Source organism: Anguilla anguilla, chromosome 3 (assembly GCF_013347855.1).
Source record: "Anguilla anguilla isolate fAngAng1 chromosome 3, fAngAng1.pri, whole genome shotgun sequence".
In the NCBI taxonomy this organism is placed as follows: Eukaryota; Metazoa; Chordata; class Actinopteri; order Anguilliformes; family Anguillidae; genus Anguilla; species Anguilla anguilla.
Genome location: NC_049203.1, coordinates 60,665,975 through 60,680,135, shown reverse-complemented (window position 1 = coordinate 60,680,135; position 14,161 = coordinate 60,665,975). Strand labels below are relative to the sequence as shown.

The following is a 14,161-nucleotide window of genomic DNA, read 5'->3' as shown; positions in this document are numbered from 1 at the left end:
TTAATGCAGTCCAAGGTTGGCGAGGGGAAGGGAACAGTGTCAGAGCCTTTTACAGTGACAGCTGTACACCTCCCAGAATTAGACACTCTGGGTTATGCCCTTCTAACACACGGAACCCTCTGTCCATCCTCCCAAACCTGGTTCATTAGACACACCCTCATAAATAAAGGTACAATCGAGGTATACATTTGTTCTTCCATATTTCCCTAATGTACCCCGAAAGGTGCAATAATGTTCTATTTTGGTACCAATAAGTACCTTTTGCAAGCAAAAAAGGTCCACATGAATTTTGCTTGGCTACAGTTTTATGTGCCTATAGGGTACCACCACAGAGACAAGCGTTTGTAGCTTTTCAGGCGCTTTTATGTGCCGTTTTTGCATAAATGAATATTATATTGCTCATTAGCATTACACATCCTTCTCTTATGTGTGAATACTTCAGTACAGCAACCTTTTGATCAGCTCAGTCATCCCCGTACTAAGGGTTTCTACCTTAACACCAGAGAGCTGGGGAACACATCCATAGCCACATCACTCAGGACACTGAAAACTGCCCGATGCCTCTTAGCATCAAAGAGATGGATGAGAGTAATGGCTCTGAGACCGACTGCCCTCAAGATGAGCAACTGAGTGGCTGGTTGCTTTCATGGTAATTGGGACGGGTGTCCATCATCGCAGAATTAATTATCATATGATTTCATCTCGGTAATTTCAACACCTGTCATGGTAAATTTCTATTTTTTCTAGTGTGTAATCGGAAGAGACTTGCAGAAGACGTGCTGAGCACATAACAAATTCTCATAGAAGGGACACACTCACATCGTACAGTTTCCCGCTATGCAAGAAAACACCACTAAAATTGTTTATTTCCCAGAGCTCGTGCTGGACATGTGCTTTATATACTTCTTGAGTCACAGCCTAATTTGTCATCCGCAAATTGCTTGCAGCATTTTTTTCTTTTGTCTGGAAATGAATGTGTTCTTACTGGAATGCTAAGTACTGCCTGGAATGGAATTTTGCATAGAGGCATGAAAACACAGTCAGCTAAAACATTCAGGCAGACACAACTGAGCCCAACACCTCAGCTTTACAGCAGTCATCACCTATTTTACAGAATGTCTGTAAATCAAGCCAGTACAGTATACAGTCACAACAACCACCCCAGTCATTCACCCAATCAAGCACACACGTACAGACACAGGCATGCGCACACACCTACGTACGCAGGCAGGCACACACACACACACATGCGCGTGAGCACGTGCGCACACGCACACACAAAGAGTCACGCACACAGTCACACGCATATGCACAAAAATACCAAACAACCACAGCAAACATACACACAAACACAGCAGTTCAGTCTAGCAGTGAACCATGCCAAATTCCCATCATTATCCCTGCTAAGCATAAACCAAATAGGCACATAAAGGCATGTAAATACGCGCATACACACACACACATCTGCACGTACAGATGCAAGTACATAGCACACACAAACACGTGCACACACGTGCACTTGTTCACACACACACACACTCACACACACACTCCAACATTGATTCACACACACATGTCTGCAAACACACACACACACACACACCAACATAGATGCACACACTCACACGTGCGCACGCACACACACACACACACACACACACACACACTCCAACATAGATGCACGCACTCACACGTGCACACACACACACACAGCAGCTCAACCTACCCACCCTCCTCCTCTCCCGCCCCCCTCAGCAGCCACAGCTGGCTGGGTCAGCAGGGAGGCCCCCAGCAGCCCCCCACTTAAAAAGACCCCCTCTTCTAACGGCCTCCGTCCCACACTCCCTCTGCCCCTGCCCAGCGCTGACCCCAGCGAGCCGCTCGCCCCCTCCCGAACAGCTGTGCTCCGCATTCCACCGGCGGAATGCCACAAAATGCCAGAAATTGCGCTTGTTGTGGTGGTCGGAGAAGGGCCTCGGGGTCTGGCTTTCATTAGGAGCCATTAAAACGAAAAAGGCGGGCGTGGAGGAACAGAGAGTGCTCGGCGGCGTGGGGTTGCCATATTTAGCACACTCCGTTGGGCTCTTGTGCCAGTTATTTAACCACAATGTACATCAGCGGAGTACTCGCGGATCCATTCATAACTCCTAATCCTCTCTCTGCGCGGAGTCGATGGGGGGGGGGGGGTGGGGTGGGGGGGTGGGGGGGTGGAGTGTACAAAAAAGCCGTTGTTGCGGGACCATCACACTGTTGCTTCCGCCGCCTTGTGTTTTCATTACACACCGTCGCTGTCTGGACTAGAGCCTTTCCTTCACATGTGGCCAAGCCTAAAGGCACGCAAATATGTAGTCTAATCAATCAAAGGAAGCAGAACAAATTATAGCAAATACCAAGTCGAGGAATCAGTTTTTTCTTGCCAAACTGATTGTTGTTTTGACATGCACGCCCTAACCCAGGACAGGGGAGTGCTTTTCTTGGGACATTCAAACAGAAGGCTGCATGTGTTCCTGCCAAACACCTGCGTTATCCACACAACAGTCACGTTATTATGATGTACTGTATCGCAAGGGATCAAATAACCAATGTTGCTAAATCCACAAGCAAACAGAGGAACCACGGCCTGTCAGAACAGCGGTTCCAAAACTTTCTGACCCCACTACATGTGTTCAAATAAACAGTTAAAATGTTTTTAACAACAGCATGAACACTGTAACCAGTGCAGTACCTGCAGCCCTTGTACTTTGTCAGTTCATCTGATGGAAATGCAAATGGAGAATGTATTTGTGTGGCCATTTTTGGTTATGCAGACATCCTGACCCACCTCTACCCCCTTACCCCTATAAGTGGGTCCCAATCCACAGTTTGGAAACTGCTGTGTTGGAGGATACACCTGGATTTTTAAGACAGTGAGGCATAGGACTGATATAAGCAAGACTTAATGGATTATTAATGAACTCCCTCTGTCTCTCAGTTTTAAGGAAATCCCCTGTCGTAACCCCAAGGAGTGCAAGATTAATATGTGGAATTATCTTATCTACTAGCCATGCCTTCTTTTCCTCTAACCCAGCACTATCCCCCCAACAATAAGGGGCTGACCACCCCCCCAGCCACCCCCCTCCCCCCACACAAACTGCCATCAAGGTGAAAACAACAACGCTGCACAATGCTGATGCCTCGTTCTCTTGCCACTGTCGATTCCTTTCTAATTCTGACAGCATCGTGAACACAAGAGGCTAAATTAATCGCAAGCAACTCTATGAAAGAGAAAAGAAAGAAAGAAAGAAAGACAATATAAAAAGACTGAGTCATCAGTGATTCACTCCGGCCTTGGGCACACGCGCTGCAACTCAATGGTGGCCACCAGCAAACAGTGGCCACTTTTATTTTAATCTACTTCCTGTTTTGCAGCTCAGCAATAGCACTTCACCCCGGCCATCATCGAGAACAATGGCTTCCAAACTGTGAGTTGGGATCCACTGGTCTTTCACGGGTGGGGTGGAGATCGGTTGTGAGATGCATGTGAGAAACATAGCATACCGTTTTCATTGACAGTCGCAACAGTCAGATTGAATGCTGCACTTGTTGCATGCACTGCAATGTACATGCAGTTATTTTGACACGTTATGAACTTTTTAGGCTAAATTTTAATAGGGGGTGGGTCACAGAAAAGCGTATACACACATTAGTTGTGTACTGTACAAAGGTTACTTATCTAAAAATGAATGACTCTCTCAATGCTGCAAGGTGTATAGACAAAATGCAGCATGCAAGGGCATCTTTAAAACACATCTACGCCCTGCCTCGATAAGGCATGGTGACGCAGCTGCAATAAATTACGACTCCAGCAGGAATTTCGCGCGCTGTTGGTATTTCATGGTAAATTGTCTTTAGATCCAGGTCCTCAGGGCCAGACCGCAGACAGACAAACCTGCGTGATGTACAACGTGCTGATGGCAGATTTATCACCCAAAGTTGAAAACCTCCTGACAGGAGCAGGGACCACCTGCCAAAAACACCAAGGTGCTACCATTGCTCTCCTAGCCTCTGATGTGGGCGGTTTCCTATTGGCTGACGGTTCTCCCGCTGCAAGCGTTCCTCCCATCCCTATTCTTCGCCAACGCCAAGGTTAAGACAACACCGAGGGTGAAGAAACAGTTTATTAGCTCGTAGATTAGTCTTCGGAGATTTAGTAACTCCACTCCCACACACGCATGCACACTTGCACACCCGCACAAAATGTAACAACATCTGGCGAGGACGGGTAGCTGCTCCAGACTGCGTCAGCGTTAGCTTGGATTTCATGAGGCTCAATTTATCACCGGGACTCAAACTGGAATGACGCTCCTGCAATACCAAATGCTTTTCAACAATAAAGACACCGACCTTCAAATTCCGCCCTGGTTTTATCTGAGAGGAACACGTGTACTGTCATAAATGTCTGGCAGAACAGATGCCCATTCCGATTCAGCAGCTAATTTACCTTCACTCATCATTTAGGGCCAGAGATGACTGATGATATTTCATTGCCTCGGCAGTTAAAAGAAAACCTCTTGTGATGCCATTGTCAAGAGCTGCACACTGGACAGCAAAATAAAGTCTTTCAAACTTAATGATGCCTTTAAAAAACCCCTGTCGCTGTTTTCAAGAAGCCCATCCAAGAATTCATCGCGCAGCATAGGGGTAGAGGAGATGTGGGACCTGCCAACATCAACAGCTCTGCTAATATTTTACCGAAGTCAAAGGGAATGCTGGTCTTGGTTACGGCCTCTCACTGGGAACGGCTGCTCCAGGCCTGGCCAGCAGCCGAAACTAGGGCTGAGGGACGTGCTCCCCTGCCCTTGGCCGACCCCAGTCCATGAATCTCACAACAGACGACAGCAAAAAAAATTTAAATTAATAATAACCATTTTTTTATTAAAAATAATACCTTGATAAAAAACCAGTCCAATGCAGGAACATTGACTCATTAAATGCAACTTTATAAAAAAGTCTAATGAAAACATCAGGACCTGAAGCACAAATTCCAAACGGAGGTTTCTGAAGATCTGATACGCCGCCCCCCCCCCCCTGCTCCCCCCTCCCCCTTCCCCCGGTTCATTTTTGCCACAGAATACAAAGTGGGGAAAGGTCAACCGCGTGCAGCCGTGTAACGGGTAATGTGATATCAGACCTGTGCAGTGGACTCAAACAGGAAGGCATTTTTCAACCGGTGACTCTCTTCTGTTGTTCTTGAACGGGATCTCATTGTTCTTTGATTATGAATTTGACTTATGGACACTCTTATCGCATTGAGCTCGTATCACTAAAACATTTCACAAGTGATCCGCGTATAAAGCTCTGCTGGATAATTTTCAGAAGCATTTCCTGAAGTACTGCGGTTCCTTGCCTGGGGATAAAGCGGAGCTCTGTGATCTTAACCTGCAAGTCTCCTTCCCTCAAACAGGCTCAATTCATTCAGCCTTAATAAATGGTTCAGTTGTGGTGTGTGTTGCATCTCGACAGGTTTAAAAAACCACAACATATTGAGATGAGGTTAAAAGAATGGGGTGCAAGTTCATTTGAAAAAGGTATCCTGGCACCGCAAATGAGAGGCGGCACCATGCCCATATATGATGTAACTTCCCTCTAACAGTCTGCATGGAAAGTTCTAGAATGCTGAGCCTAGTCCAGCAGGCATCCAATAAAATTCACCAATCACCAACTTTTAATATCACATGATACGTGATCCATAAATCATGCAAAATTTCCCACGCGTCACTAACTTCACCGTTCTGTTTTCCCGAAAAAGCTATGCACCTGCACCCGTGAAAGAATGTGCACCTCCTTCTGGGTCCCTCAGTTTGGTTCCCTTATCTCAGTGAAAAAGGGCGTCCTGTTACAAGGCTGTGAGACTGCTCGCCACAGATCTCCGCTCCTTCCCGCTCCACCCAAAATCCTGCTGTCCTGTGAATCGGCCCTCCCTTGGAACGCTCCTCCGTCTCCCGGCTTCTGCCTGGCCTTCGCCCCTCAGCCTCCTCTGCATCTGTGCAAACACGGGCCCTGGTGCTCCCGACATGCCGGCTGCTCCTCTCTCCAAAGGTGAAAGGGGACGCTCTGTTCCCATCAATTTGATGCTGGGGTGTCCTGCCCAGGGGACCTACACCCAACAACTCCCATGCACTGATTGGGGCGGTGTGGGGGTGAGGGGGTGAGGGGGTGAAGGGGGGGTGAGGGAGGGGGGGGGGGGTACTGCCACTTATAACAATCATCTGCCACCACAGAAAACTACAGAGATGGAGCCAGATGCTGCAGATCAATCTGAGTCGTCACTGTATAAACCCGCGCGCTTTTTTTCAGAGGCTACTTCTGAAGCCAGAAAAGATCTCTGAAAGTGGGACGGTTTCCAACAAAAATCCATCTATCTGCCGTGATCAACTGCAGAGAGCCACAGGAAACCCTCTGTCTCCGCTGAACAGATTGAGCTTTCAGCAGTGCCAGCGGCCCAGAAAATGAGGGCTGAAAAAAAAGGCACAGGACTGCGTGATATCACACCGCCGACAGGCTGAAATATGTGCTCATAACGAAATGACTGACATAATTAATTGGCGAGGGACTGCTTCACCTCTCTCATCAGCTGGAGGAGCCTCGGGAGGGATGAGCTGCAATGTCAAAGCAGGACCATATTCTACATTTCGGGTGTCAGAAAGAAATGCAGCCGCCTTTTCTGCCAGGAGTGCAGTTTCCCACGTCAAATTTTTCATCATCCAAGTCACACTCCTGACGTGAATCTCCTTCTAAAGCACACCACCTGCTTGAAACCAAAGATGGGGGCTGGAAGGAGTTGGGGGGGGGGGGGCAGTCGTCTTCAGCTGAAACTGCTTGATGCTGATCATTTCTAGCAGCCTACAGATGAAGAAACACACACCAGCAGAGCGCAGCGCCCTACTGTAATTGCATTGTCTGGCGTAGGAACGAGCCTCCCTCCGGCTCGGCCCTGAAACCTGGCTAATGGCAAAACAGCTTGAGCCCGAGTTTAGAAAACAATGGGGGGGGGGGGGGGTCCTTTCCTCCGGCCATTGTCTCGGTTCGCAGGCGGTTTGGACGCATTTTTCAGCCTGATTGCGGGCCCGAGGAGCCGCGGGGAAGGAATCTCCGCTCAGGTAATGGGTCGCGTTTCCGTGACCTCTGCAGCCCAGAACAATTCCATGGTGCCTCTTGACCCCTCCACCCGTTTCCTCCCCGGCGTCTTTCCCACGTTCTGTGACAACGTAAAGACACTGAAGGAAATTTACTCGGATGTGCCACAGACAAAGCTTGAAAACTGTGTGTGTGGGGGGTGGGGTGGGGTGGGAGGAAGGGGGTGCTGTATTTCCTGTTTTGGGTTTGTAGTTTGGCCTGTGTTTTGTGTTTACACGGACAGGAGGAGGAACACACTTATCTGTAGAACATACCAGGTCAGGCACCTTTTATACTCTGGATTTTTTCATGTAGAATGGGCATCAAGATAACAGCTTCCATGTGGAAACAATGTACTCCGACGTACGTTTTTATCACAGCAGAGCCTTTCACGTAAGAGAGTCACGTGATTACATTTTCTCCTGTAACCCTTTCGTAAAGGTTTGTAAAATTGAAAATATTGTCCAGGCAATCAAATCAATTCTGGATGGCTTAACTTCAGTGTTTTGCCTAATCTGAAGATGGGCTGGTTATACATGCTCAGACTATACAACCTCGGTCTAGTCCCCGATTTTACCTCCACACACTGTGCAACAGTGAAACCTTCACAGACAGTAATGGCCAGGTTCTGAACAAACCCATACTTGCCTCAAGCCTCTGATTTTTTCAAAAAAAGAATTCAATTAAAGTGTACAGTTATTAACGCATTTTGCTCCATTGCTTCGGTGGAAGTTCACTCCCTCTCGTGGACTACGGAGAAACTACAACAAGTATTCTACGATCTAATACGATGCCAAGAGGAAACGACTGCTGCAAATAGGTCTTCACCACAGCGTTCGGTGATAGCAGGAAACCACTATTCCATCATATACTGTACAGCGCATTACTAATCACTGATTTAAAAGTGACTGCAGTAGTTTACAACAGAAATGCCAACTCTTAAATAAATTATTTGCCACCCGCCCTGTGAAACAATCTCACAAAAATGTAGATAATAAAAATAAAAATAGGTTACAGAGTAAAATGTCCAGTGTTAGTTCAACTCTTAACATAGTATATATGAGTTAATTAGGGACCATATGCACTCTGTGAGAGGTGATTTAACACTGAACCTTTTTCTGTGTGTGAATCTAAAATTACATATTAGCCTAATATTATTCTGACTTGGTAAAGCAACAAACGTTTTTTCATACCACTGCCACATAAGGCTACGTGCAATTAACAAATTACAAGTAGCTAGTCATACTCCTGTTAATTAAGGTAAGCTGATTAGCGCAAACAATGTTACTTTTACTGACAGTGAAATAATTTTCATATTTTTAGGTTCAATCTCACTGATTTGCCTAATTACGATATTTAAAATAATTGTCCTCTGCGAAAGTTGACCAGCACACGAAGATTATTATCAGGCTTCAACTTTTTAATAAAACGGACAGGTTCGTACTGCTAGCTAGTCAGTAGTCTCTTTGTAAAACAGTAAATACATGCTGCTATCTGCACATTGCAATTACCTAACCCACATTCAAGTAATATCATAAGCAGCACAATATAACACGTGACTCACCATTTATGGATGTAAAACAATGCAAAAGGAGCAATGACAATGTCGCGCAGTCCGTTGGGGTCATTTTGACACGAGGAGTTTCAGAAAATCCCTTTGTAAAGTTCCCGAACTACCAGAACCAGTTGCGGCAATATACCAAACAAATTTCAAATCCTAAAGTAAAATGCATAAAACTCCTTTCTCCTTTTTTTCCCCTTTACCCAGCTGATGGGATGCTGGTCACGAAAGATGAAACTTAAATCGAAGAAATCATTTTATCCAATTTACATGCTTTAAAAATGCTGAGGAGGTATAAAATCCAAATGGTAGTCTATCGCTCAGGGACCTCACTTGGTTGCTCTTCTCGTGTCGCTGAAAAGACAGAGATAAGTCCGAAAGGGCAGGTGCGACGGTTTCTGCCTGCCTCCCTGGGACCGAGTGAATGGAACTTCTGATTCGCGTCTCTGTAAAACAGCTACTGACTCCGGTCACTGATTTCAGTGAAGAAGAAAAAAACTGTTCAAATCAGCGCCTTTATATGAAAATACAAAGGAAAAGACTAGATTCCTTATCGGCAAGGAACACGATTCATGAGCAATTCTGTGGGATATATTTTACCCCGGCAGTTTTCAGCTGTGGCTGTTGGCTCTGCCCAGGATCCCTTTATAGTGAAAAACAGAGGAAGGAGGCAACGTCACTGGATCAGGAGAAGCGCGTGTTTCTACCGACACTGCGCCGCGCCGAGAACCCCTGCGAGTCTCTTCCCTCATTGAAGGATTCTTCTGCAGATGTTTGTACACCCGCTGCTTACTCAGTGTTAATACAGTAATACGCAGATATGCTTTTTCTTAGGCAGTTGAAAGAATAGATAATTATAAATGCTGATATCAGTATCATGTCAATGATTCATGTCAACAGGCCAGCCTGTATCGGTTGTATATAAACAGGTTGATTGTCGTGCCTCTTAAATGTCCTGTTTCCTTTTTAAATGTCCTCTGAATGTTGTGAAGCAAATTTAAATGAGACAATTATTTTAAACTGACAAATAGACAATAGTAAAAACTGTGTGCATTCATAAAGATAAACAAACTGCACAGCATCGAAGAGAACACATCTGTCCAAATATCTGGAATAAATATTTACCTCAATTTTATTTTTATCTTTGGAAACAGGATACGCAGCTTTTTATATATCAGTGTAAATAATCTCGTTCGTGGTTCCTCTGACCCTCGGCTACGCCCCAGCGTGAGGGGACATCCAGCACGCTGTTTACCTGACAGAGTTCCGCCTGGGAGTCTGTGTGTCAGGTAGGACATCCTCCACGTTTGAACATCCTGCCCATGGGTCCCCACCCAACTCAATATTTAATTTCATGATAATTCTGTCATAAATAGGGGTTTGTGACATCAGAAGTGGGTCCAGCTATATTGTACTGTTCAGATCGTCATACAGAGAGAGAGAGAGAGGCAACATGTCTCCTTCAATGCCAGGGAGAAACTGTTCAAACCAATACTGGGGCTATAGGAGTCGGTCGATAACATGATGTGGAAATGATGCCACTCTTATATGACCTCATGCACAACTTTAGCAGAAAGGATACTTACTGTACCACTTTGAAAGGATTTATGGGCTGCAGGAACAATATTGTGAAATGCTAAATGAGTAAGTGCTGATGATTCAGTCATGTTGGGAAATTTCATATATTCAAGCGAGTAGGATGTTAACAAACACTTGACACCTACTGGAAAACACAACAGCTTGTAAGAGGTTACAGTATTATTAACAGCTGAGGTTTATTCTTGAATAGACTCATAATGTGGAACACAATCTAATGTATCTCCCGACTGTGTCTCCTTAATTTCTTTGGTGTGTGTGTCTATATATCTTCAGCATTACTGAGTTTTACCATGCTGTCTACTTATTTCACCACAGAGGCTAATGATGTAAATGTTTCTGACTTGTGTATGTGTATTATGTCCTAGCACGATATTGTGTGCCCACAAAATCCAAACAGACTTGTAAGTGATGGTCTTTGTACTGAGCTGAGATTCCCCTTTGGGATGTATTCACTGCGTTAAAAAATTTGCCTTAAGAGTAAAAAACCAAGAGGCATGCAGTGCTGTAAAAAAAACTCCCTCATTTCCTCTGTAATTGAATATTTGTCACACTGAATGGTTTCAGATCTTTAGACTGAATGTAATAAAGGGCAAAGGGAAACTGAGTAAACACAAAGCACATTTTTAAATGATCGATTAATTTGTTTAATGTTAATCAAACAGTTATTTAAAGTTATCAAACATCCATATCACCCATGTAAAAAGTAATTTCCCCCTTAGTTACTCAATCAACCAATTAAATCAACAAATTTAATTAATAATTATATTCAGTTGATTGAACAAAACCAGGCTGATTGCAGCCAGCCATTTTGAATCTAAACCTCACTCATATTGAACCATACCATCAGAGTGAAGTAGTCACCACAAAGTTTCTACAAGGACATTATGTCATAAAAAAGGAAAGAAGAGATGAGAAAAAAAGTTGTTGAAATATATCTGTCTGGAAATGGTTACAAAGCCATTTCTAAGGCTCTGGGACAGTAGTGAATCTTCCCAGGAGTGGCTGGCCTGCCAACATTTCATCAAGGGTGCAGTGAGACCTCATCCAGGAAGTCACAAAAGATCCCAGAACATCCTGCAGCCCTCTCTTGCCTAAACTAAGGTCAGTGTTCATGTCTTCACAACAAGAAAAAAACTGGGGGAAAATGTGAGAGTAGCAAGGAAAAAACCAGTGCTGACCCAGAGAAAGATCACTGATCGTCTCACATTTGCAAAAATGCACCTGGATGATCCTCAAACTTTTTGGGATAATGTTCTATGAACAGATGAAAGTGGAGAAGTGGAACTTTTTGGATGACACCGGTCTGACGTAAAGAAAATACAGCATTTGCTTAAGATTACCTTAAGTTGAAATTTGCTTTTTCACGGCACTGTAGCCACTTCACTGATTATCCATATCTAACCAGAAAGGGAAAAATATTAAACAAGCAAAAGTAGAACACTGTCTAGTTTAAATTAAATATGCCCCTGTGCATTTGGACAGTGTGTCCAGTTGCTACTTTCTATGTCACCTCTTGTATTTAAGTCTTTAGACCAATACAAATTCCGCCTGGGCCAAGAGGGTTACTAGATAAGACTGAGACGAGAACAATTGCTGGAAGCTGCAAGCTGAAAGGAGTGGGCTTTTAAGACATTTTATTTTAGAATGTAGATGCAAAAACACAATTAGAGGGACTGGCCAATTCTATGAAAGCAGCTTGAAGCCTTCCCTTTAACACAACAATAAAACCCTTGCTGAAACAACAGCCTGCAGGGCAGCAACAAAGGCTTTCCTCAGACAGACCCCGGCCAGTAACCTAAAGCCCATGCTAGACAATGTGTAAATGACACTGTTTACCTATGTGTCTTGAAGGCCTGCTGTTGCACAGTGGCATGGATGATTTAGGTTAACATTAAATCTCAAAAACATTCACTGTCCTCCTGAGGCTGGTGCATTTTTTGGAGCTGATGCATTTTATCTGTTTTGTTTGTTACATGATGAGGTCGCAGTGATTCAAAGCTAACCCACCGTGCTCTGTCATCCTTCTGACAGGGCCTCTGATTCTCTTTCAAAATGAAGAAGTAACGGAGAGATAGGTTTTCAGCTGGATTGCTTTTTAGGAACAATTCCTATAATTAGTCACTTAGTTAAAAGTTATTTATTAACATGTTCTAAATTACTATAAGAGGTTTATAGCTCACACATGGGAATGGACCTGACCCACAGTAAAATGGCTCCAGGGGACTATTGTTCACACAGTAATAACAAATATCTGAAATGCCTCACATATACATCTGTATCTGTTTTACTCAGCATGCATGTTTTCTCTAAGAATATGAAAAACATTGCATTTCCTCCAGAAAAAAAATATTTGCCCCTTCCAACTGTGCCCATACACACAAGACACATTTAAAGTCTGCCTGTGTACTATAAATTCATAGATTAACATTTAATGAGGAGCACCAGGTACAACACATAATTCATCAATCACTCCTTGCTTTTTGATTACTTGCGTCCGATGAACTGGCAGATAAAAAAATATGCACGATCTTTCAGTTAGAATATTGCACTACTGCTTTAGGGATGTTGCGTGTTTATTTGCTGCTCGGGGAATGTTGTTAGCCAGGTCAGGCACTGTTGGTCATAGTAATCAGGTGAATGCACTTATGTTTCTCTAATATTGTAAGAGAAACATTATTGTTTCGCTCTGGATATAAGAGCATTATCTAAATTAACGTAATAAAACTATCTTAGACACCATCAAGTGCCTCTTGGATATATTGTAAAAAAAAAAAAAAGCTCGCGGGCAAAAAAAAAAAAAACATCCAGAAAACTACTATGTCGACAAAGGACAATACGCATACTTGGTTGATTTAGTCGATTTTGGTATGGTACCATCTTGTGGACAAATAATAGCATTGCAACAAACTGTTCTTCTGTATCCAGTGTACGGTTGGGTTTTTATATAGAATTTTATTTATTTTTTACAAAAAAGTGCAATGAGAAAATGGATATAGCAACAGCCTTAACTGACAACTGGCTCTTTTACTTTGCCTTTCAATGCTGGAAAAAACTTACCATGTGATTAATTGAAAGTATAATGTAGGCTCTGTCAGTGAAGATACTTGCAAAAAGTGGATCCTGGGCACTATTCACAGGTTCAAGCGGTCAAGCTTGGGCTAATTAGGGTACAGATGGCACAGTATACGAACTCTAGAAGCACAGCTGAAGATTCCAAAAAGTGTTTTAAAAATCAAAATTAAATTTAGCAAACATGTAGCCACAGGAAGTGAAGGGTGCTCAAGACCAAGCAGGCAGCACAATTCTGGACCGTTTGCAGGGGTCTGATGGTACAGGTTGGTAGGCCAGCTAGCACACAGTTGTCCAAAGACTACAAGGCTTGCATAAGTAGCTGTGTAGCATTTTGGGGGATGAAGGGATGTATTCTGCTGATGTTGTTAGGGGAGAATCAGCAGGACAGGGTGGCTGCCTTAATGTGTTCAGAAAAATTCTACCGTCACAAAATACATGTACTAAAGTTATCCCAACAATGCCATTGGACCTCACCAATGTAATCATCACACCTTTCCCTTCAACAGAGAGCACCTCCTCACTCATATGATATGGTAACATCCCACTGTTGACACCAATATCACAAGAGGGTTTTTTTAGGGACAAATCGCTTAGCTGCTTGAATTAATTATGTGGAAACTGAATCCTGGTTTCCCAGCAACATCACACATTTCCAACAGTGCCAAAAAACCTGGTCTCTTGCAGAGCCATACAGACATATCCGGCTCAAAAACACTTTCTAGCAGTGCCATTAAATTGGCATTACATTACAACATCCTCTCTTTCTTGGTTGTA

At 43.9% G+C, this 14,161-nt stretch overlaps 1 protein-coding gene across 1 annotated transcript in view; it reads right to left on the bottom strand.

Annotated features, from left to right (window-relative positions):
* Positions 1–9,332, bottom strand: part of kdrl (kinase insert domain receptor like) — a 60,084-nt gene extending 50,752 nt beyond the window's left edge. Inside the window, exon 1 of the mRNA XM_035409395.1 lies at positions 8,720–9,332. Coding sequence (XP_035265286.1) covers positions 8,720–8,783 — 64 coding nt within the window. The 5' untranslated portion in view covers positions 8,784–9,332. The remainder of the gene's footprint in view (positions 1–8,719) is intronic.
* Between the last annotated feature and the right edge of the window lie 4,829 nt (positions 9,333–14,161).